This window comes from Podarcis pityusensis (genome assembly GCF_964106645.2).
Source record: "Podarcis pityusensis genome assembly, chromosome: 7".
NCBI lineage: Eukaryota > Metazoa > Chordata > Lepidosauria > Squamata > Lacertidae > Podarcis > Podarcis pityusensis.
In genome coordinates this window covers 60,844,363-60,866,351 of record NC_138031.1, presented here as the reverse complement: position 1 = coordinate 60,866,351, position 21,989 = coordinate 60,844,363, and the positions used below count along the sequence as shown (strand labels likewise).

Below are 21,989 nucleotides of genomic sequence, written 5' to 3'. Positions count from 1 at the left end.
TGTACCCCTATTTGGACAGGGTAGTCTAATTTCTGTTGCCTATGCTTTGCTAACTTCTAGGTCAGTTTACTGCAACTCTATGTGCAGTTGCCTTTGAAGATAGTTCGGAAGTTTCAGCTGCTGCAGAATTTAGTGGCCAGGTTACTCACCAGGGCAAGACAATTTGAGTATATTACACTGATCCTGGCCTGACTACACCGGCTGCCAGTTAGTTTCCAGGCCCGGTTCAAAGTGCTGGTTTGGACTATAAAGCCTTAAACGGCTCAGGACCGCCTCTCCCCATATGACTGCCATGGACCCTACAATCATCATCCGAGACCCTTCTTCATATTCCTCCTCCACAAGAGGTCTGGAGGGTGGCAACACAAGAAAAGGCCTTTTCTGTAGTGGCTCCCTGTTTGTGGAATGCTCTCCCCAGGGAGGCTCTCCTGGCGCCTTCATTACATATCTTTAGGTGAAAACATTCCTCTATAACCAGGCCTCTGCCTGATTAATGTTCTGTTGCCTTTTAAATGTGTTTGTGGTAGGGGGGTTATTGGTTTGCTTTTGTTTTATTGTGTATTTTGGTGTTTTTTAATGTTCTGAACCACCCTGTGGTCTTCAGATGAAGGGCAGTATGCAAATGTAATAAATAAAATAAAAATAGTAATACTCAGATACCTTCTCTTTAAATGAAGATCCGTCTAAGAAATCATTTCTGTGCACTCTATAATTTTCAGTAGATACACATGTAAACGCAGACTATCAGCTCTACATTTGAGACAGAGGTTCCAGTGATGTTTCCTCTCATATGGCTGTTCGATCACTTGAAGACGCATTATTCTCTTAAAATATATATTGCAATAGCTGTGGCTATTGAAAGAGCTGGTTCAATCAATAATTTATGTGCCAGGTTAAGGGGCCAAGCCTAGTCCATAGCACATTTTTGCATATTAAGAACAAAGACTCAAAAGAGATTAAGATACATAAACAAGACAGGATGCCAATATTAGGCTTATAATCTTCCATGACAATGGTATGGCTGATGCTAAAAGTTCATATTGTAGTGAATGAAACTATGTTCTCTGAAAACTTCCCCAGCTGGAGTGAGCAATTTAAAAACATTCAGAATACTCTGGTGAAACAGTGCATTAAATGTCCATACCACCCAATAGTCTTGCAGTAATGACTGTTGACGAACCCCCAGTGCGCTCAACAAAATCAGCCAGGACAGAACCTTGAAGAAGTTTATCTTTGCAGGTGCTGCTCTATATTGGGCACTGGAAGCCATCCTTTCAACAGGTACTGACGAGGTAACAACTGTTTATTTGTTTTTCTCTGGCCTTTTGATAACCTGAAGATCCATCCTTCTTTAGGCATATCTAGGAAAGAAAGAATTGCTGAAATGAGCATTTATAAGAATTGTAGGGAAAATGCATATTTAACTATAGTCTTACAGTGTTAAGAATCTAGCAATAAAATCCCAGAATACCTTTTCATTCATTTCCCCCCATTGAAACTTGCATTTTTTAAAAAACAGTTTCATTTCATTTTCACTGAACAGTAGTCTTCAAGAGTGGAAGTGTGATCTGTTATGGTAGCGAATTCCAAAAGCGAATTATGTGTTGTATAAACACATACTTCCTCTTCTTTGTCCTGTCAGTCAGTTGTAATGAGTGATCTGAGTTGGATAAAGCGATTCTTCTTTGCCCTTCACACTATTCATAAACTGATAAACCTTATCAGATTCTTGCTTTTTGATTCTCATTCCTTTATTTTTCCAGTTGTCCCAAACACTTACCTCTTTTTTATTTGAAATATATTGCAACCCCTTCAACAGGGGTGTCTGAAATGTGACTGCAGATATATGAGATTCAAAGTCTTGCTTCAGTTATGAAACAGTATCAATATCTAGTTCCAATTTACGCCATAAACACGTGTACCTTTAAATTCATCGGAAGGTCAACAGACAGAAATAGCAATGGGTATATTAAACAGTAAAACATTTCCTTTTTGAGATTTAGGCAATATTAAACATTAATGAAAACTGATTTAGTGTGTGTGAGCCTCTCTTCCCATGCAGGGAATATGTCACATTAATTTCTTCATTGAGATGGTCATCTGCAGCATAAGGTTCTGCTTAAAAAACAGCACACCAAAATACCCACAAAGCTTCAACAGCAAATCGAATTTATAATTTTTATATGTGGAGAAACAACAAGGCCTTGTTATTGATTTTAGCAATTTTCACAATAGAGAGCCAAAGAGATCAATCTTCTGCTTCTTCCTCTGTTTTCAATTTAGCAACTTCCTTCAAGATTTATCAAGTCAACCTCAGCACAAATTACTTCCAAAGTCTTGTGACTATCCAAAGCAAAGCAAAAACAACTTCAGCTGTTCCTCCAAATGTGTATGAAAGGCATCTTTTAGCCAAACTATATTATCTTCTCACCACAGTCACCAGAAAACATTTATGTCAGTGAACATAGGAAGCCACCTTATTCTGAGTCAAACCATTGGTCCATTTAACTCAGTATTGTCTAAAGTGACTGGCATTAGCCCTCCAGGGCTTCAAAATGGGGTCATGATAATGAAAAAGTATTGTATACAGTATAAATTACTGTTTTCTAATGAACCTTACAGCAAGTTTATTTTTGACTAGTAGAGAGCCCCAGCTCAGAGGTAACAAATCATCAATTTATAAATGAATAATAGGTTATAAGTGGAGTTCTGAAAAGCTGTAGTTCCAAGATAGTAAGATACTGTCTTCGTCATTTCTCTTTTGTGTAATATTATCTACCAATATAAACAGAATATAATGCAACAAGGGGTATGGAACCAGGGCATCAGGTGATACAGGGAACCAATCGTATCCTGGTTGGCCCTACAGAGCTGCTGATTGGTCTAGTTCCTCTCTGTCAGAGTAAAGGTTGCAGCTCAGACAGCCTCTCCCTACTGGACTGACTGACTGACTGACTGTTCGTCTAGCTCCAAGTCATCAGCCTTGTACCTTCTCTTTACTCTCTAGCTGCACATCTGTCCTGACTTGATGTTAGAGGGTGAACCTGTGTTAGTTGCCACAGTGACACACTGGCCCCCATCCAGCAGGTGCCTGTGACACTATTACAGCCATAATCCACACAGCATTCACAATGATAATATTTGTACTTGTATTTTCCCATCAAGTAAGAATAAAACTGTTATGAGTTGGGTGTGTGGGAGAGCATGGCCTGTGCATGTTGGAGGGCAGCCCTAAACTGCAGCACGCAAACCACAAAGCTCTTATGACACAGTCCCACTCACACTTCCCCTCGTGACAACGCTGATGACTGCATCTGAAATGGGGCCCAATGGGGATGTTGGAAACAATCTGAAAGTACTTACACAAGCAAAGAAGATGAGCAGCAAGTAGAAAAACCCAAGAGAGCACAACATCACAAGTTCTGTTCTGTATTTTTGAAATTTTGCATCTTCAGGACAGTCTGGAAGGCAAAATAGATAGTTAATTTATGGAACCTTGAGTGATTTGTGTGCAATAGAAGTTTAAAAAAACAGTCCATCATACTGTACCTGTTACTTTTAATGTAACTGTACTAGTTTGGTTAACTTTTTTGCCTGGTGATCTTATGATGCATGCATATGTCCCACTGCTAAGACTTGTAGTATTTTTAATCTTCAGATAATGCCAGGTGCTATTAGAGACCTCTGAGGAGTCGTTAAGATCTCTTGAATATTCATGTTCTGTATTATATTGCAGATCTGTCCATTCTTCACCAATTTCATCAGTCTGCAAAATAACAACATATGAGTGGGTAGTATGCTGCCAACCAACCAGAATGTACATATACACCAGTCCTAAGCAAATACAGGGTAGCAGTACGTCACACTTTTATGGTTCTGCTTTATAGGGTCAGTTCTGTTGAAGAACATGAGCAACTGAAGGACAGAATCACTTTTTTAAAGGGAGAGGTCCATTTTATTTCCTGGAAGGAGCAGAGCAGTGACAAACTGGTGCTTCTTTTATTTCCACTGACAACTATGGTACTAATAGGAGAGCAAAAGAATTGCACCCCATCCCTTCCTCCGCGTGCTCCTCCCATCAGAAAACAAGAGCTTGCAGGAAAGGGTCATGCAAGGAATCTCTAGGACAAGTGCCCATTTGGCATTGGGAAAGAGACTTGGAAGCCATGGAGTACTGACTCCCTTGGGACTTACTAGGAGCATATGAGAGTTCCTGCTCTCCTCCTTCTAGATGTTAGGGAATTTCTCCTACAGTTGCCTAGCAACCTAATACTCCTGTAGAATGGGAGCACGCAACTGGAAATAGCAGAAAGCTAAGAAACACTGGTGATCAAATTTCTGAGCATAGTGGTGCTGAGACAAACCTCATTTGCCCAGTGGGCAAGTTTACTTGTCCATGATGAAGATGCCTACTGCTTAGCTCCCATGAGATGACTGGGTGTATAGCAGTCTAAGAGAACTGCTCATATTAATTTTGTTGAGGAAAGAAGATGGGAAGTGATCATTTATTTCCACTTATCAATATGAACTGTTCAAGTAGATGATACATCTAGACTAAAGGGGGCAGGAAACTCATCCCCAATACACCCTAATTTATTGAAGAAATGCATTATACATTTAAATGCTGAAATGTCTGTCTAAATGTTCTCATTCTGATTTCTTGCAAATGTTTTACAGTTTGTATAAGCTCTCTTACTGCCCTTTTGAATAACGATACATTTCAATCACAATGTTCTTCTTTGCTATACACACAACTTCTCATGAATGCCAAAACTCAAAATTAGTTTGTTCATAATTCAAACCTGCAAGAGTCATACTTCCCAACTGTATAAAAAGCCCTGGCTTTGTTTCAGTGAAATCTAGTATCTTCATAATTCAAACCAAGATTGATTTCAAGTTAAATTTATGTTTTATTTGCCTGTGCAGCCAGCATGATTAAGCATTCAAATTCTGCCAGTTTCTGTGCATTCTCAGACGTTGGCTACTGTAACCCTTTCCTTTCCAAAGAATTGAAAAAGTCCCATTGCACATGGAATGTTTCTGCTTAAAGCATGTAGAAAGCAGGGAAGCCAAAATGGTGCCCTCCAGAAGGTTGATTGACTCCCATCAGCCCCCAGCCTGCATGGCTAATGGTAAGGTATGATGGGACTTGTAGTCCAGCAACCTCTGGTTTATAGGAACAGCAGCAGGAGTCTTCCGTTTCCAGGGTGTGCTCATTGTCGCATCCTGGCAACTTCTAGGAAGTCACAGGTAAGAGCTTAGTGTAGGGTACAGACCCCAGGTGGACAACTACCCCAGAAGGAGCACAGCGTGCCCCCCACCACAGGTACTACCCCTTCCGAGGCAGATGGGGCTCATCAATCTGGGAAGGTATCCCATCTAAGAGAAGGAAAACTCTGGTCCTAAACTTCCACTGCCTTGCGGAATATCTTCGGGAGAAGAAATGGCAAAGGAGTAAACATTACACAAATCAGGAGCAGAGTCCCTAAGATGGTTGGATAGTGCCTTTCACACCTCTTTCCCGCAATTTCTGCAGCCAAGCTGGTGCCAAACCTATTGCTCTGCTTTCCTTTGGAGCACATCAGCGAGGCTGAGAGGGGGTCTTGTATTCTGGGCAGCCCAGGACCTCCATTCACACTGCCCAGGCTTGCGCCCTAGCGAAGTGACTTTGGTGCTGCAAACACAGCAGATTGACTTCACCCCTGGAGGCGCACTCCAGTGTCTCTTGAGACAGATTGATGCCAACAAACAGGACTCCTGCTGTAACAAACAGGCATTGCGTCTGTTGATGCTTCTGCTCATTCTGATGCTTGTTCAGCTTGCATCTCAAATTCTCTCTGCCTTCATGGTGTTTGACTACACAGTCGTACCTTGGTTCTCAAATGCCTTGGTACTCATACGTTTTGGCTCCTGAACGCTGCAAACCCAAAAGTTAAGTGTTCTGGTTTGTGAACGTTTTTCGGAAGCTGAATGTCTGACGCGGCTTCTGCTTGAGTGCAGGAACCTCCTGCAGCCAATCGGAATCTGCACCTTGGTTTTAGAACAATTTCGGGAGCCGAACGGACTCCTGGAACGGATTAGGTTTGAGAACCAAAGTACCACTGTAGTAAACAAAGCACACATGAAAACAGCCACCATGCAAGGATGCATAGTGACACATAATGTTGTGATGCATGAGCTTATATATATATATATATATATATATATATATATATATATATATATATATGGTAATGTGCACGCAAAAAAATACCAACATGATGGATATTTCAAAATCTCAAAATAAAGGATAGCTTTCATCTAAGTTTGTAACATGAGATTCATAACTCGGCTAATGACAATTTCTAATGGAATTAGTTTGCCCATCACTAATTCCTTCATGAGCACGTGAGAAATAACATTTTGCCTGTGGAGACCTCTAGTGGCAAATTGCTGATTTGATAGAAAGATTCATCTTCACTTGGGTTTAGCAGGGAAATTCTTTCATTAATTGCTTGTAAATGAACTGCAACACTAAAACCCTAAAATTTCTTAGGAGAATTAAACCAAGCTGCTTCTGGATCGAGAGGTGTCGTTGTTGTTGTTTTTATTACTTTTTGAACAATGCAAACTGTAGTCAACCATGGGTTTTAAAAATAATAATTAAAAGCTAAACTCTGCATGAAATGCAGTGTCTCCATGCCAGGAGCAGCTGGCAGGGAGGGGCACTGCTGCAGACCTGGCTTCCTGGCAGCGATGTCACTGCCACAGACTAGAAAGGTGCAGGAAAGGTGTGGCAGTTCAGGTGGGATGCTTCCGGCACATCAGCGGCAGCACTAAATTGACCACCCCAACCTGACCTCACCATGCCCTGCCTTTACACTGTCCTGGCCCACGACACTGATGCCACTGCCTGGAGATTAGGGCCATGGCAACACACCTCCCTATCAGACACTCTCGTTTCATACTCAGTCACTGTACGTTACACAACATTACGAACTAAAGAGCCAACTACCCCTCCCTCAGTTGTAGGCATAGATCAGTCCAGAAATATTTCTAGTGGTCAGGGAAGAAATCCCAGATAACCCTTTGCCTATATAAAATAGGAATGGCACCCACAAATCAATAATGAAGAACATACAATTTTTTTACAAAACCTCCCCCAGTAAATTTTGTATGCTGCAAAAGTTAGAGGCAGGATCTCTGGGGGTTGTATCCTAAATGGATCATTTAAGGGGAAAAATAGGAGAAGCAGTTTCAAAATGCTGCTTTGAGTTATAGCCCAGCAAAGGCTGAAAACATAGCTCAACTTCCAAGTGGAATGAGCCTCTAGGCATCAGCTGAAACAACCGCACTGAGAATAAATGAATGGCAATAGTGACACAGAATAAAAATGCTGCTGACAAGAAATGGCATGCAATGAATGAATTTCTACATACTAGTCTCCATTCTAACACAATGTAATGGATGAGTGCACCACTTTACTTTGTTATAGTTGGGGAAATGGGCTGGAAAGTTAAAAAAAAAAAAGCCAAGCCATTTGATAGCAAATTCAATGAATATATACACTGAATTTCAAATAGCCTTATTGCATGACAACGAAACACTGCCTTTCTTCAAAGCCAACATAAAAATTGCCTAGACTTGTGCTTTTGCAATGTTTTTATTTACATAACAGGATTTCAGTGCAGAATTTCAGATCATTTGGCTGCAGAATGTGGGGTTTTAGGGGGGGTTTTATGCTAATAATGAACTGTAAGTATGAATGTACCCTGGATGAGTTGCATGAGAATGTGAAGTGAAACAAATAGTTATATACTGTCTTTTTCTAAGCCCTTCATAGATACAGTTGCATGCACAATTCTGATTTACTATACATGAGAGAGACATGGTAGAATTTACGTTCCTTTGCATCTCGTTATTATTTTTCAATTTAGTTTCAAGACAAGAATTGAAATCTTGATTTCAGTAGCTGGTGGGGGTGGGAAGATGACCTGAAGATGCTTATCACCCCCTGTTAGCTGTATAATCTGATCATTAATTCTTCACAAAAACAGCAATGCACACTACACAGTCACATCCTTATCCTCATCATAATTTTTGGGGCAGCAGAAGTCAGAGGTTAATTGTTTGCATTTACTACACAGTTCAACATGACCCTGTACTAAAGATCTAACCTGAGAGCTGTTTGAACTTTACATTCCAAAATGTCATACCATTTGTTGGAATTACTGTTTAATTGGCCCCATGAGGGCTTTATATACTGTTTATTGATTAGGCCCTCAATAGATTTTTTTTTAAAGTGATTAATTCTACAATTCGGTTGCCTAGCTGTGCTCTGTCATCTTCACACTGCTCGTCCGAAATGTTGTCAGTGATAATAATATATGTCAGTTATGCAAAAGAAAGGAAGAGGCATTGCAGAGCACTGAAACTTGAATGATTCTGAACTTCTACAACTGCTATTAATTGTTTAAGATTTAATTGGTGGCTACTGTATTACAGCACACTACAAAATGCAGAAATGACATGTGGGCTGGTTTTGCATGTTATGCTAAACTATAGTTAAGCGCCGTGGTTAAGTTGTATACAAATGAGCAGAAATAAGCCACAGTGAATCTAGGGCTCATGCCATGCCCTGCCCTGCCCATTTCTTTTCTCTCTGGCACAGCCAGAAATTCGAAAGCTTCAGCTTCCATTTCACTTAAGCACAGTTCACCATTACATCCAGGCCCATAACTGTGGTGGAACTTAAAGGGAACTTAAAGGGAACCAGCTTTGGTAACTGTGGTTTGAAGGCGCTGTGGTAACTGTGGTCTGGAAGGCACTACTACCCAGAGTTAAGCAAAAGCGGAAGCAAAAATTTCCAGTCACATTCTTTTGGCCATACAGGAGAAGGGGTGGAGGGAGGGCATGAGCCCAAGGCTTCCCAAGAGTCATTCCTGCTTTTTCATGCTAAAATATGGTTTAACATGTTTGAACTTGGCCTTCTCTGCCCAGAATGTTAGAATCTCAAGAGCAATTTACATTAAATGTTTTCTTTTACAGCACTCTGTACTCATATGTTCTCAAACGAGAACACGAGGTAGACGGAGGGAGCTGTCTCAGTAACAGAATCCCATTGGGCGGTACCCTCATGGGTGCCACACCCACTGCACCCAGGAAGTGGTGGCGGCAGCAGCTTCCAGTAAGATCGCACCACCAGCCCCCATCAACCAACCCTGGTAAGCCAGGATTCGGGGGAGGGGGTGGCAGGTGGCACCTTCCCATTTTACCTCAAGTGGTGAAACGGGATGGGCTGCCCCTGACAACATGTGAACTGGGAAATCATTGCTATAGTTAGCAACAAGACATTTTCCAACCTCCACAATAATTTTTGCTGTTATTCATGACCTTCTTCAGGCACTTGGAGCAAACACATTTGTGCTAAAATTGGGGAGGGTGTAGGAGCACACATGCAACCCCAGTACGTTTCCGAGCACAATTCAAAGTGTTGGTGCTGACCTTTAAAGCCCTAAATGGCCTTGGCCCAGTATGTGGTACCTCTGGATATGAACGGGATCCGTTCCAGAGCCCCGTTCGCATCCTGAAGTGAACGCAACCGGTGTCTGTGCATCTGCGCATGCGCGGGTCGCGATTCATCGCTTCCGCGCATGTGCGTGACATCATTTTGGCCGTCTTCGCAAGCGCGAGCGGCGAAACCCAGAAGTAATGTGTTCCGTTACTTCTGGGTCTCTGCAGAGCGCAACCTGAAAGCGCTCAACCTGAAGCAACTTCAACCCGAGGTATGACTGTATACCTGAAGGAGTGTCTCCTCCCCCATTGTTCAGCACAGACACTAAGATGTAGCTCCAAGGGCCTTCTGGCAGTTCCCTACTGTGAGAAGCAAAGTTACAGGGAACCAGGCAGAGGTCTTTCTCGGTAGTGGCACCCGCCCAGTGGAACGCCCTCCCATCAGATGTCAAAGAAATAACGATCTGATGTTTAGAAGACATCTGAAGGCAGCCCTGTTTAGGGAAGTTTTTAAATGACTGATGTTTTAACATATTTTTTATCTTTTGTTGGAAGCTGCCCAGAGTGGCTGGGGAAACCCAGCCAGATGGGCAGGGTATAATATTATATTATTATTATTATTATTGTTGTTGTTGTTGTTGTTGTTGTTGTTGTTGTTGTTCCAAATGTCCCCATGCACACCAACACGACTTGAACCTACCCGCATTGAGGAGGAAGATCTGAAGTGAGATTCTGTGTGTGTTTGGGTTGACATGCCAAGAATTCTCATAACTGGTAACCCTGAAAAAGCATTCTAAGCACGCTCAGCCAAACATACTGAAAATATCCCTTCAGACCTTCCCTCTCAATGCAGTAGTTTGAAATCAAGCCAGCTTAAACAGAGATGTTGGTGCAGTGATTGCATGCCCACTCCTCACACTCTTCCTTTTTAGCTCACACGAATTCAAAGAAACAGCTGAATAATGTTCATGATAGATCTGATTCACATATCACAACATCCATACAAATGTCTCCACCAACGTTTTTTAACCACACGGATTAAATAAAATGCAGATACAGATGAGAAATCAAAGGGGAATGAAAGTAACAGGTACTTACCTTATACCAGGAGACTGCCCCTTTTGAGGCTTGTATATCCTGAAAAGATTTACAAGGGAGCGACACATCTTCACCGCACGTTGCCACAACCTGTTCCACAGCATCAGCAACCCCATGAACCGCATGCCAGACTACAGGAAAGGAAACACAAAGACAGGCTATTTCTGGAGAAGCCACTCAGATGATCAGCTGTAGCAGAATCTTGAAAGAAAAACAGACCCTGAAGTCATGGGGTGACGAAAATTAGAAAAAATAATATATATATTTACCTTGACTTAGGAAGACAAGCTGATAGCAATATATGGATGCCATGGGCACACAGTAGCTGAGATCTATCTACTCTTTTCAGGAGATGGTAAGTGAAAAGAAGTGAAAGAGATTATGCCTAAAACTATGTGCAGTTAACTCAGGAAACAGATGGTTGGGGATCCCCCCCCCACGCACTCCAGCTAAGGAAGTCTTGAAGGTCTCTGGCTGTAGGGGGAAGTCCCATGTGCTTTCCCCTTAGTTTCGGCCACTGGGGTAATTGGAACCACAGTGCTTGATCTGGTATTTCAAATTTCAGCGGCACCCTGTGCGAGGCCAAAATTCAGCCCCTCCCCCCCTCCCATTTTGTGCATGCACTACGTCATAGTCGTGGCGCCCTGCAGTGCCCTCTTGGCTCAGCACCCAGTGCGGGGAAACCAGCCACGCCGCCCTAAATCTGGCTCGGCTTGAGGAGGGGAGATTTAAAGCTCCCCTCGCCACCTGCACTCCTGACAACCCCACTCCACATGCTGCAATTCACCACACAAATATCTAGTTTGACCTTGAGATGTTTCATCATCTGCGCTCTTATATTGTTAGAAAATTTACACAGATTTTTGTGCGTGTGTCTTTATTATTCTGTCATTTCATGTCACGATTCAATCCTTTTTTTGTAAACACTCAAACTGCTTGTGCAGAAACGTCTTTGTAGCATGGACTGTCGCTACATGAGGTCATTATAGCAAAACCCTATCCACCAATGCATTTGCACTTCAAAATCTTCTTTGGATGCCTTTCTGTTTTTCCTCAAAACCAATTGCAAGTATAATCACTATATATTCTCTTTGAATGAATGGAGCACTTCTTGCATGAAATATCATCAGGGCAACAAACAATGCAAGAAAAGGGAAATGAAAGTCATTTGGCTGATGTGATGAGGTCATCTAACTCTGAAAAATTTCCACAAGTGGGTTTTCCCCTCTGGGTAATGTTTAGACTGTACTTTCCAGATAGAAGTACATACACGCATGATTGATTACTGATTCCCATAGCCCAAAATCACTTATTTCAAGAACAAGGCCAGCTTTGATCCCTAATTGAGTTAGTAATTACAAAGACTAGGACTAGACTAAGTTTGTTTTTCATTTAGAAATAGCTGCTGGGGTGGCATTCAGTTCAAGCTCTTTGCTCATGCTGTTTTCTTCCCAACATCCTCTAGCTTACTATTTGCTACAATCTCACCTTTAAGGGCAAATAGAAGTTTAAATAAGACGGGGAATGGATAGCTAGAGACTTATAAATATACTGAGTTAATAGCATGTATATGTGGTCGAATACTAGAGCTGCAATCTTATACCTACTTGGGAATAAGCCCAATCAACTCAAGAGAGCTTACTTTTAGGTGTGGAAAGAGTTGCTTTATAAATGTTCCTTAAATGTCAGTTTTCTCTTTCTTTCCTTCTTTCTACATTTATATAGATACTCTGTAACATAAGGTCTCTGGGCAACTTAATAAAAACCAAATACAGCGGTACCTCGGGTTAAGTACCTAATTCGTTCCAGAGGTCCATTCTTAACCTGAAACTATTCATAACCTGAAGCACCACTTTAGCTAATGGGGCCTCCTGCTGCTGCCGTGCCGCCGGAGCACGATTTCTGTTCTCATCCTAAAGCAAAGTTCTTAACCTAAGGTACTATTTTTGGGTTAGTGGAGTCTGTAACCTGAAGCATATGTAACCTGAAGCGTATGTAACCCAAGGTACCACTGAACAATAATTAAAATACAATAGAAAACTACAGAAACTATTAAAAACTCAAAACACAGTTTAAATGCTTTTTAAAAAAGCAAACCCTCAAAGGACCTGACCATATGACATACTTAAAAGATCTGGGACAGGGGTAGCCAATACATGCCTTCTATGTATTTTGGACTATTTTGGTATAGGGGGAGGCAGCGGCAGCGTGCAGGGGCAGCTGGCAACAGGATGGTGTGTGGGGAGGCAGCGATGGTGGTGCATAAGGGCAGCCAATGGTGGGATAGTGCGGGGGGGTGAGGTGGCAGAGGGATGGTGCAGGGTGGCAGTGGTGGAAGAATGGTGGGGGCGGGGAGGTCATGTCCCGATTTGCCTTCCCAGGATGTTGGAGGGTATGGTAAAAATGTGCAGGATATTTCAGTGACTGAGTTTGGTCTATGTACCTACTGGTAAGTACAGTGACAGAGTTACCCATCCATTGGACAGAATAACTGAACAACAGCAGTGAATAACAACAGTTACAGTTTATAACCAATGACACTGTTAGCGAAATTCTGCTTAAATGAGTGGGTGATGTGAGAGTTTTAAAGGAGAAGCACTGACTGCTGACTACGTAGGTGGTTTTGGAAACAGAGACTGTGTGTGGGCGGATTAACATTTAATTTATAAAGAAGTGAGTACTATAAACACATTTTGTAATAAAAACAAAAAACCAACCAAGCATATGATCAGGACTGGAGTAAAGTAGTTAGAGAGCTTAATCCAAACTACAATTGGGCAAGGAGGTTTGACTTGCTGGTGTAATCATTTGAATACAGCACAACGGCATCTGATGCAAGGGTTCTGCTCCTAAAGGTAAAGGTAAAGGTACCCCTGACCATTAGGTCCAGTCGTGGCCGACTCTGGGGTTGTGGCGCTCATCTCACTTTACTGGCCGAGGGAGCCGGCGTACAGCTTCCGGGTCATGTGGCCAGCATGACTAAGCTGCTTCTGGCGAACCAGAGCAGCGCACGGAAATGCCGTTTACCTTCCCGCCAGAGCAGGACCTATTTATCTACTTGACATGCTTTCAAACTGCTAGGTGGGCAGAAGCAGGGACTGAGCAACGGGAGCTCACCCCATCGCGGGTTCAACATATACACAAAAATAGCATAGAGGAGGGAAGAGAGAGTCCACCGTACTCTCTGAAGCCCATGTGCCAAGCAAATTTCACTCTGGGATGCTCACAAGGACCCAAGTGGACCCCGTGCAGGAATAACTTTTAAGTTCTCCACCTTGATTGGATTTAACTTGCCCAATTTCAGCCAGCATACCTTCAACTGCATATGGTTAAAATCGTGCAAGTTAAATGTGCATAAGATGCAATTGTACTGTAATTCGTGTCTGCCTTCATACCTTGTGTTGGTAGTATTGTTAGTTTTTAAAAGAACAGCTTTGTAATCTGTATTGGGCAAAAGTCAAAAGCATTTTCCCATTATAAAATGCCAATTAATAATATTAGTCTAAATTAATAGGAAAGATGACCCTCGGGGTACTTCCAACTCTATGATTCTATGTTAGCTGAGATATTTAAAAATAGGGGAGTTAGCATCAAGATTTTTTTTTTTTAAATACCCTAAACCAACTCTAGATGGCAACAGCACACTGTATACTTTTGCCATAATACAACAGAGCTGTCTTAAAAGCTGGAGCTAACAGAACTTTTCAGAAAAACCCCATCTTCAAATCCAGGGGATCCTTGGCAACAATGCCAGAAGCTTCTGGTAAATATCAGTAGATTCTGATAGTTTGCAAAGGCAGTAAAAACAGAACCATGTTTAATATTTCTCTGCAGTTCCCCCACATTTAGCATATAAATGAGAAGTACTGCAGGATTAACATGTGTGATTATGCTAAGAACTCGAATAAACAGTAAATTTGGATCTGCAGTTCTTTGAGTTTGATTCAGTTCAATGGAGGAAGGACATATGTGTGTATGTATATGCCTTTGCCTGTTCATGGAAAAGATCTCTGTGCATATTTGAGTGCATATAGGGCTGTGAATAAGGGTGGGAATTTTCACATGGTTTTACCTTATTTTAACACAGTTACAGTGCAATCCAATGTGTGTCTACTAAGAAGTCCCATTTAGATATACAAGGTTTATTCCCAAGTATATATAGGATTATAGCAGCAGGGTATCGTATTACAACCTCAGTATGTTTCAGACTATAACTTCTATCAGCTCCAGCAGAGCTGTCTGAAGGGCACCAGGATATCAAAGGCTGGTCTAGACAGCGAAACTTAAATAGGCTTTGTTTGTATAGGGATTGCTTTGTTGTAAGCCAACTTGTTCCTTAACAGGCTGACCTGATTTTAAATAAACTCTTTAGATCTTCAGGAATTCAAAGCCAGCTCTGGTTAACTGAAAGGGGAATGTATGAGAAAGAGAACTTGATATTGATGTAGACAAAACTGGTTGCTGCTTTTAAAGGTAAGGGTAAAAGGACCCCTGACCATTAGGTCCAGTCGTGGCGGACTCTGGGGTTGTGGCGCTCATCTCGCTTTATTGGCCGAGGGAGCTGGCGTACAGCTTCCGGGTCATGTGGTCGGCATGACTAAGCCGCTTCTGGCGAACCAGAGCAGCGCACAGAAACGCCGTTTACCTTCCTGCCGGAGCGGTACCTATTTATCTACTTGCACTTTGACGTGCTTTCAAACTGCTAGGTTGGCAGGAGCAGAGACCGAGCAATGGGAGCTCACCCCTTCACGGGGATTTGAACCGCCGACCTTCGGATCGGCAAGTCCTAGGCTCTGTGGTTTAACCCACAGCGCCACCCGCGTCCCTTAGTTACTGCTTTTAGGATGTGTATAACTCTTTACAAACCTATGAGTTGCAAAGACAAAATGAAAACTGATAAATTGGTGCCTGACCAGGAATGAGACCTTGTGGTGGTAGTGAATAGCATCAACCCAGTGTTTCAGCCGTGGAAAAGAACAGTTCCATGCGAGGGATTATTAGAAAAGCATGGAATCGTATTTGGCTATAATGCTATGGTTTACCTCTGTTGTATACCAATTGCTGAGAATCACAAATGGGGAGAATGCTGTCACGCTCAGGTCCTGATGGGTCTTTGATCTGAGCCAGTAAGATTGTTCTTATGGTCAGGTGAAGAAAAGATCTAATGACAGCAGGTAGCGTTTTAAACATGAATACAACATAATGGGGTAAACATCAGGAGTTCACTTGTTTTAGCTACTTGTTGATGATCATTTGGCATTTATGTTACTTGTTTAAAAAATGTAAACCGTGTAATTGAAAATATATAAGCAGTATACATAGAACAATATAAAACAATTATCAATAATACGCAAATAAAATCAGTATTGAGGGCAATATTTATCAGGAAATATTTGCTATGAATATTCCAAACCAATTTTACTTCCATCACTGCTGAGAAAATAATTTGTTTTTTGTAAGAGCATAGAAAAAGAAGGAATGTTTTGCATTTCTCATACAGCAAGCAGAACTAGTCTAATCATATTTCAAATCTCAATCACAAATCAACAGAAAAGATGTATCAACCCTAGACAAGGACTTTAGCTTCCTGAGAAGTTAAGCTGCAGGTTGTAATAGGCTGTGAAAGCTTTCCATTCTTCTGGGGAATGGCACAGATAGCTCAATATTCAATTTACATAAATAATCAAAATGGTGTGACATTATTTCAACCTGTCTGCATGTCTCATGGCACCGGTAATCTAGTTATATTATTATGCAGCCTGTCTCTTGATCCCAAAGTGTATGCATAAAATTTTATTTAACATCAGTGCTACCTCCAAAGTTTACCACAGCATTTTCCAGAAGTCATGATACCAAAATAATAATAAAGGAAGGAAGGAAAAGAAAATTGAAATAGTCCAGCTTCTTAGTTACTACTCACTGAATTCTGATTTTTTTGGGGGGTGGGGTGTTAGTTAAATACACAATACCAGTAGATGTGGGCAAGATTTAAGGGTAGAATCTGGACTCAGATCTAAGGATAGTTAAGGCAAGTGTCAAATTAGGAAAAATTGATTGTTTAGTAATTTTGGAGGTCAGATAAAATACTTTCCCCCAAAAGTACCTTTTCTTCCTGCCTCTTGATTGCTTCTGTTTAAGTCTTATCTTTAAAGGAACAGAGCATCCAGAAATAAACACATTTGCCCAGGTGCAGGAAGAGAAATCTGCATGCATTAGAAGTCTTCCCCTTGTGCTGCCAGTGTGGATCTGAAAATACATTGCAATGCCATTAGGGCCCTTCTTGAAGTGGTAGGATGAGTCTTTTGAGGTGAATGGGGATGATATATGCATCACGGGCCACCACTGGTTATGTCTGACTAGTTGCTAACAGCTGAATTGGGATAATTCATTGTGGTACAGCCAATTTCTAGGAGAATTCCACAGTAATTTCCCCAACACATTTATTCTAGAAGTCTTCTAGACGCATACATAAGAACCCACCTATCGTTCTACTATAATCCATCTGCCCCACAAATTTGACCTGATTTCAGTTAATTATTGTACAACCTTTTTTGGACCAGGGAACAGCTAGAAGGGAAACAATTTACTATTTTATGTTGAAAGCAAAATAGATACCGGTAGTCAAAAGATACTACTGTAGCCTAATATAAATTAGGAAATGATTTACATATTAAAACCCACAGCCACTGACAATCAGAATCCCTTCTGATGCCCTTATTTGCTTGCTGATAATCCACAGTTTGGGCAATGTGCAGCCCTGGGAGCGCAGCCCTAAGAAAAGATGTAAGGCAAATACATCCCAAATGGGTAAGCAGCTGGGCCTTGCTTTACTATCCAATTTGTAATCTTCCTACATTTCTTCTCTTCGGCTTTCTAACACTGTTAAGAACAATCACATACGCAGACAAATACTGTGGGTCTTGTGTGAAAAGAAAATGCTTTTAATAGTGCAGACTCCAAGATTGCCTTTCCTCTCAGTAGATCTAGCCAGACAGAAGTGTCCTCAGCTTGCAGACAGTTCGACTCTATTTCGACCTCTGTGGAATGAAATTTATGCAAATGAGCCTCCTATTGAGTTTGTATCTAGCCTCACTGCCTTACAGATGTCACATGTGGCACCTACAAAATATTGCAGTGCAGACTGCTCTTGTTCAGGATATCCATTCCCTCTTCCTCCTGGTTTTTTTACACACACAGAGACACACCATACACAATGAGTCAGCATTTTGTGACCTTGAGCACTGAACATGCTGAGTCCTTGTGGCAGGAGAGGGTTTTTTTCCCCCTTACTTATTTTATTAAGAAAACTCAACTTCCCACCCTCCAGTGTTTTGTTTTTTCTCTCTAAAAATGTACTGCAGCCAGCATTTAATATCACTGGTAACTGTGGGATATAAGCCAGCCAGATATAGTTACTTTATATGATAAAGAAATCAATGTTTATTTATTAATGTAGTTACACAAGCTTATGTGGTTACTTGAATATACTGCTGTCTATTTAAATGAGAGGTCAGCAAACTAAGGCCCGCAGGCTGGATCAGGTCCAATTGCCTTCAGGATCCAGCCCACGGACCGTCCGTGGATCGGTGTGGGGATACTGTTTGTTCGGGCTGCACCATTTACACCCTGCACCATTCCATTTCCCCCTCCCTCACACACACCACAGCGACACCTCCTCCCTCCCTCCTCCTGGCTTTTGCCTGCCCTGCCTAGAGGAGGAAGGGGGCTGGGCTGAGCTCGATGAGTGCCATTTTAAGCAGCCCCTCTCTGGAGCCAGCCCTTTCGTGCTGCTCATTTCCCCTCCACCGCTGCCACCCTGGTGCTCCTGTGAGCTCACTCTGCCTACCCACAAAAAGAAGCAGCGGTGGTAGTGGTGGTGGTGGCAGCGGGAGCCCCAGGGAAGGTAAGCACAGCAGCTGGGGCTGGAGGGTGGAGAGGAGAACTACTTGCCCCCTCTTGCCTCTTCTTCCAGCTCTCCCCCCATGCCGCTTCTCCAGCCCACCACAAGGTCTGGGGGACGGTGGACAGGCCCGCGGCTAAACAATTTTGCTGACCCCTGATTTAAATGAATATGCACTTCGTTAACATGTTACTTAAATGCAGCTTATTTTACAGTATATTGTTTATTTACACACATATGCAACATGAGCCTGCAATGGAAGGGTTCACAGCATTAACACCCCAATAAGGTCTTGCTTCTCCCACAGCCTTGGATCCCAGCAGAGATCAGGCCTGGCTCTCCCTCTGCCTTTCCAGGCTGGTATAGAAATGAAATTAATTATAACAATCATCACTATTATGGGGTAGGGTCAAATATGGAAGTGCCCACAGCATAAACATTCTATGTTTTTTCCTCTAGTACCGTATTGGCCTTAATATAAGCTTCACTTTCCCCCCAAATTCCGACCGTGAAAAGTTAAAGTGCGGCTTATATTCACGACCTTACAGTATTCAGCCAGGAGCATGGGCAAACAGTACCAGGAGTGTGGCAAAGCGGCACCCACCCCGTATGTAGCTCCCCGGCCTCTCCCACAAGGCCAGGGAGTGAGCAAGAAAGGGGAAAGGCTGCTGGCAACGCAGTGCGCCCCCCCCCCCCGGAGCAGTGAGGAATGGAGCAGCTTATATTCAGGTGTTTTTTCTTTTTCTTTTTCCTCCCCCCCCCCTCAGATTTTAAAGGTGTGGCTTACATTCGGGTGCAGCTTATATTCATTCTGCTAATTCCCTTTTTGAGTAGAGGGAATCTCATAGATTCTCTCTCTCTTTGCCCATATGTTCACCTTTCATTACGATCGGACTTTAGTTAGTTGAATAATAAGTTTCTTCCCATTCTGACAGCTGGTAAGGTATCCTTATTGAGTAGGATCGCCTTCCTCGCTGCAGCTCCCCTACTCACCCTGGCTACTGCCACTTACAGGTATCTTTCAGGCTGTTCCTTCTCTTGTAATATGCCAAAAGTTTTGTTCTAAGCCAGCTGCCGTCTAGAGGGCATGTGGAACATTCCTTATTTTGGCCACATGCACTGAAGGAATGCATAATCTACAGTCCACAAGCAGCTTTTGGCAAAGAATCAATTCCTCTGCAGTGACTTGAAATGCTCCTACTTAACAGTCCCCACCAGTAACTGAGTTCAGTGACAGCAGCAGCTAAGATTTATAATGCACCTTGAGAGTTGTGTTGTGTGTGTGTTCCTTTTCTTCCCACTCTGATCAGTACAATGCTGAGAGAGCAGTTCATCAATATAAGCAAAGGATGCAGGAGAGAGAGGTATCAATCTTCCTCAAAGGATTATTATCAACCTCCATTTTGGAGAGAAGAAGCAAGGGGGAAGGGAATCAAACAGACCAGATCCTGATATGTAGCTGCCAGCATAAAATTAAGCAACAGTGAGGAGGAAACTAAAGACCGAAGAAGAAAAAATATACTCCACGTGCAACTAAAGAGCAATAAAATTAGGTAAAAGGAAGATACCTGACGGAAAAGCACAAATAACTCAGGAGACACTTTGGGTTACACTTGAAGTGAAAATGTCTGGCTTTTTATTGCCCTTATATGACTCTGATCTCCTGTACAAATTAGTGGAGCACATTATGAGATCTTTATAAAATGTTCTTGAATGGGCATCCTGTAGTCTCAAAAATTTGTGTGTGTGTGTGTGTGTGTGTGTGTGTGTGTGTAAATGAACCTACCTGCTTGGAAAGGGAGCATAGGAGGAGGGAACTGATTCATTTGTTTGCTTATGTAAATAAAAGTGCTTACTCATCAGTAGCTGCTGCTAGAAAATGTTGGTGGTTGTGAAGGGGAGGCGGGGAATCCCTTAATAAATACTATAGCACAGGGTTGACAGTGAAGTGACTGATGATGAAGAATTTGCCCCCTGGTGCATCCCAGTGAATTTGACAGGTAAGACACTTTTTCCTCCTAAAATATCCAGAGTGCCCACTTAAGGTCCCTTAATATAGAGTAGTATGCACTTTAACATACTGTAACCACTTGGCATACTGGAATACTTCTGGGTGGAGTGCAGTAATTCAAGTTAGTGGCTGTGAGTGTGAAACCAGAAGAGTTACATCCTGGATTAATTAGCAGAGTAAACCATATACAGAGCTTAACTATTTAGTGGTTAAGAGCCTGGGCTAGGGTGTCTTTGGAAAAAAAGTTAAGCTCTCATGGTGCTTCTTAAGGCAGGTCCCTACCCCCACCCCACCTCCAGCGCCTCTGCGAGGAAGGACAGACGCAGCCAAGGAAAGCATCTCCCCCGGGGGAATGAGCAGAGAAGCTCCTCTCTCGCAGCCTTCTCTTCCGCTCTAGGAACGGCAACTCTTCTGCTGTGTTAACCCTTGCAGAGCCGAGCGGCAGGAACCTCTTGGCTGCTCCGGGCAGAGCACAAAGAGAGGCGCAACGGGCACTGAATTTTATTGCGGGGGCCGAAGGTATCTCGGCCCCGTGGAGTTGGTGCCTGTGCGCCAGGGAACATACTTCCCTATCATGGTCTTACATGGTCTGCAGAGTAAAGGGGGTGGGGTGGGAGAGGAAGAATTGATTCGTCCACTCTCCTAAAATATATGTGATTTTAATAGCTGCTGATCTTGCTTGAGATATGTTAAAACTGCGGGTATGTGACACTTGCCGGTATAGGGCGGTATGCAGATTAAATAAATACAATAAAAAGTGGGTGGGAACCCTTGAGGAACTAAGTAGAAGCATAAACTGATGAAATTGGCACGGTTGGGATTGCAGTATCTGGAGACGCTCCGTTATCAGCACATGAAGTCGACAGCAGAGTAGGTTGAACGGGGGTGAGAGAACCCAACCAAAAGAATATATTGAAAGCAAGCAGAACCAGGTGCCTCGAAGCTTTTACAGCAGAAGGTGCCATTTACATTAGGATGAATTGTTTGATTGGAAGGCGCTTTGAAGCCTATGTGAGAAGTGGGGTGCCCCTCCAAAAAAACAAAGTAAGGTATATCATGGCTCTACATAGTGACGTTCTGGCTGTGGGTTGTAATCAGATAGAGAGCACCAAAACAACAACAACAACAACAACAACAACAGATAAAGCTAAACACAAACACATGGCGAGGAAAACAACTGAACTCCGCAGCATTGGCTGTTTGGGTCCTTAGGGCACCTCCAGTCACCTTCATTTTTCACACTGCTTGTCAAGATGTGACCTTGCCTAGCCTTTGGGGCCGGGGAAACGACAAGCCGATACTTCTGGGGTTGAACGACAAGTCCTCTCTCTTCCCCATCACTGGGAAGCGTTTGGAGAGCGTGGCGGGAGAGGGCGGTCGTTTCCCCCCACCCTCTGCCTCATGAAGCGGCTGCTTCCCGGCACCTGCTGGACAAAGTACAGGAGGGAAAGTCGTTGGGGGGGAGGAGCGTTTCAAACGGTCGCGTGA

At 42.7% G+C, this 21,989-nt stretch overlaps 1 protein-coding gene and 1 long non-coding RNA gene across 4 annotated transcripts in view; one reads left to right on the top strand and one right to left on the bottom strand.

Moving 5' to 3' along the window:
• LOC308482323 overlaps positions 1 to 21,989 on the top strand; it is a 176,466-nt gene that overhangs the window by 38,232 nt on the left and 116,245 nt on the right. The window lies entirely within an intron of this gene.
• On the bottom strand, positions 650 to 21,950 carry CD83 (CD83 molecule). 3 transcript variants are annotated; one of them, XM_081015317.1, is made up of 7 exons: positions 21,729 to 21,950; positions 16,694 to 16,836; positions 15,633 to 15,751; positions 10,591 to 10,721; positions 3,550 to 3,766; positions 3,364 to 3,461; positions 650 to 1,361 (listed from the first exon to the last, which is right to left on the bottom strand). In XM_081015317.1, the coding sequence occupies exons 1-7, from the start codon at positions 21,732 to 21,734 to the stop codon at positions 1,275 to 1,277; spliced, it is 801 nt and encodes a 266-aa protein (XP_080871443.1). In that variant the 5' UTR covers positions 21,735 to 21,950; the 3' UTR covers positions 650 to 1,274. The 3 variants fall into 3 exon arrangements, with proteins under 3 accessions (XP_080871443.1, XP_080871442.1, XP_080871444.1); XM_081015316.1 differs by lacking the exon at positions 21,729 to 21,950 and having other exon boundaries at positions 16,694 to 17,092; XM_081015318.1 differs by lacking the exons at positions 15,633 to 15,751; positions 16,694 to 16,836; positions 21,729 to 21,950 and adding an exon at positions 10,860 to 10,990.

Bases quoted from the DNA above. Each gene is read 5' to 3' on its own strand.
- CD83 (XM_081015316.1), bottom strand. From the start codon at position 16,920: ATGCATATATCATCCCCATTCACCTCAAAAGACTCATCCTACCACTTC. The intron at 3,767-10,590 runs GTAAGTACCTGT...GTTATTTTGCAG, and splicing joins GGGCAGTCTCCTGGTATAAG to ACTGATGAAATTGGTGAAGA. The intron at 1,362-3,363 runs GTAAGTACTTTC...TTTCTTTCCTAG, and splicing joins TGCTCATCTTCTTTGCTTGT to ATATGCCTAAAGAAGGATGG.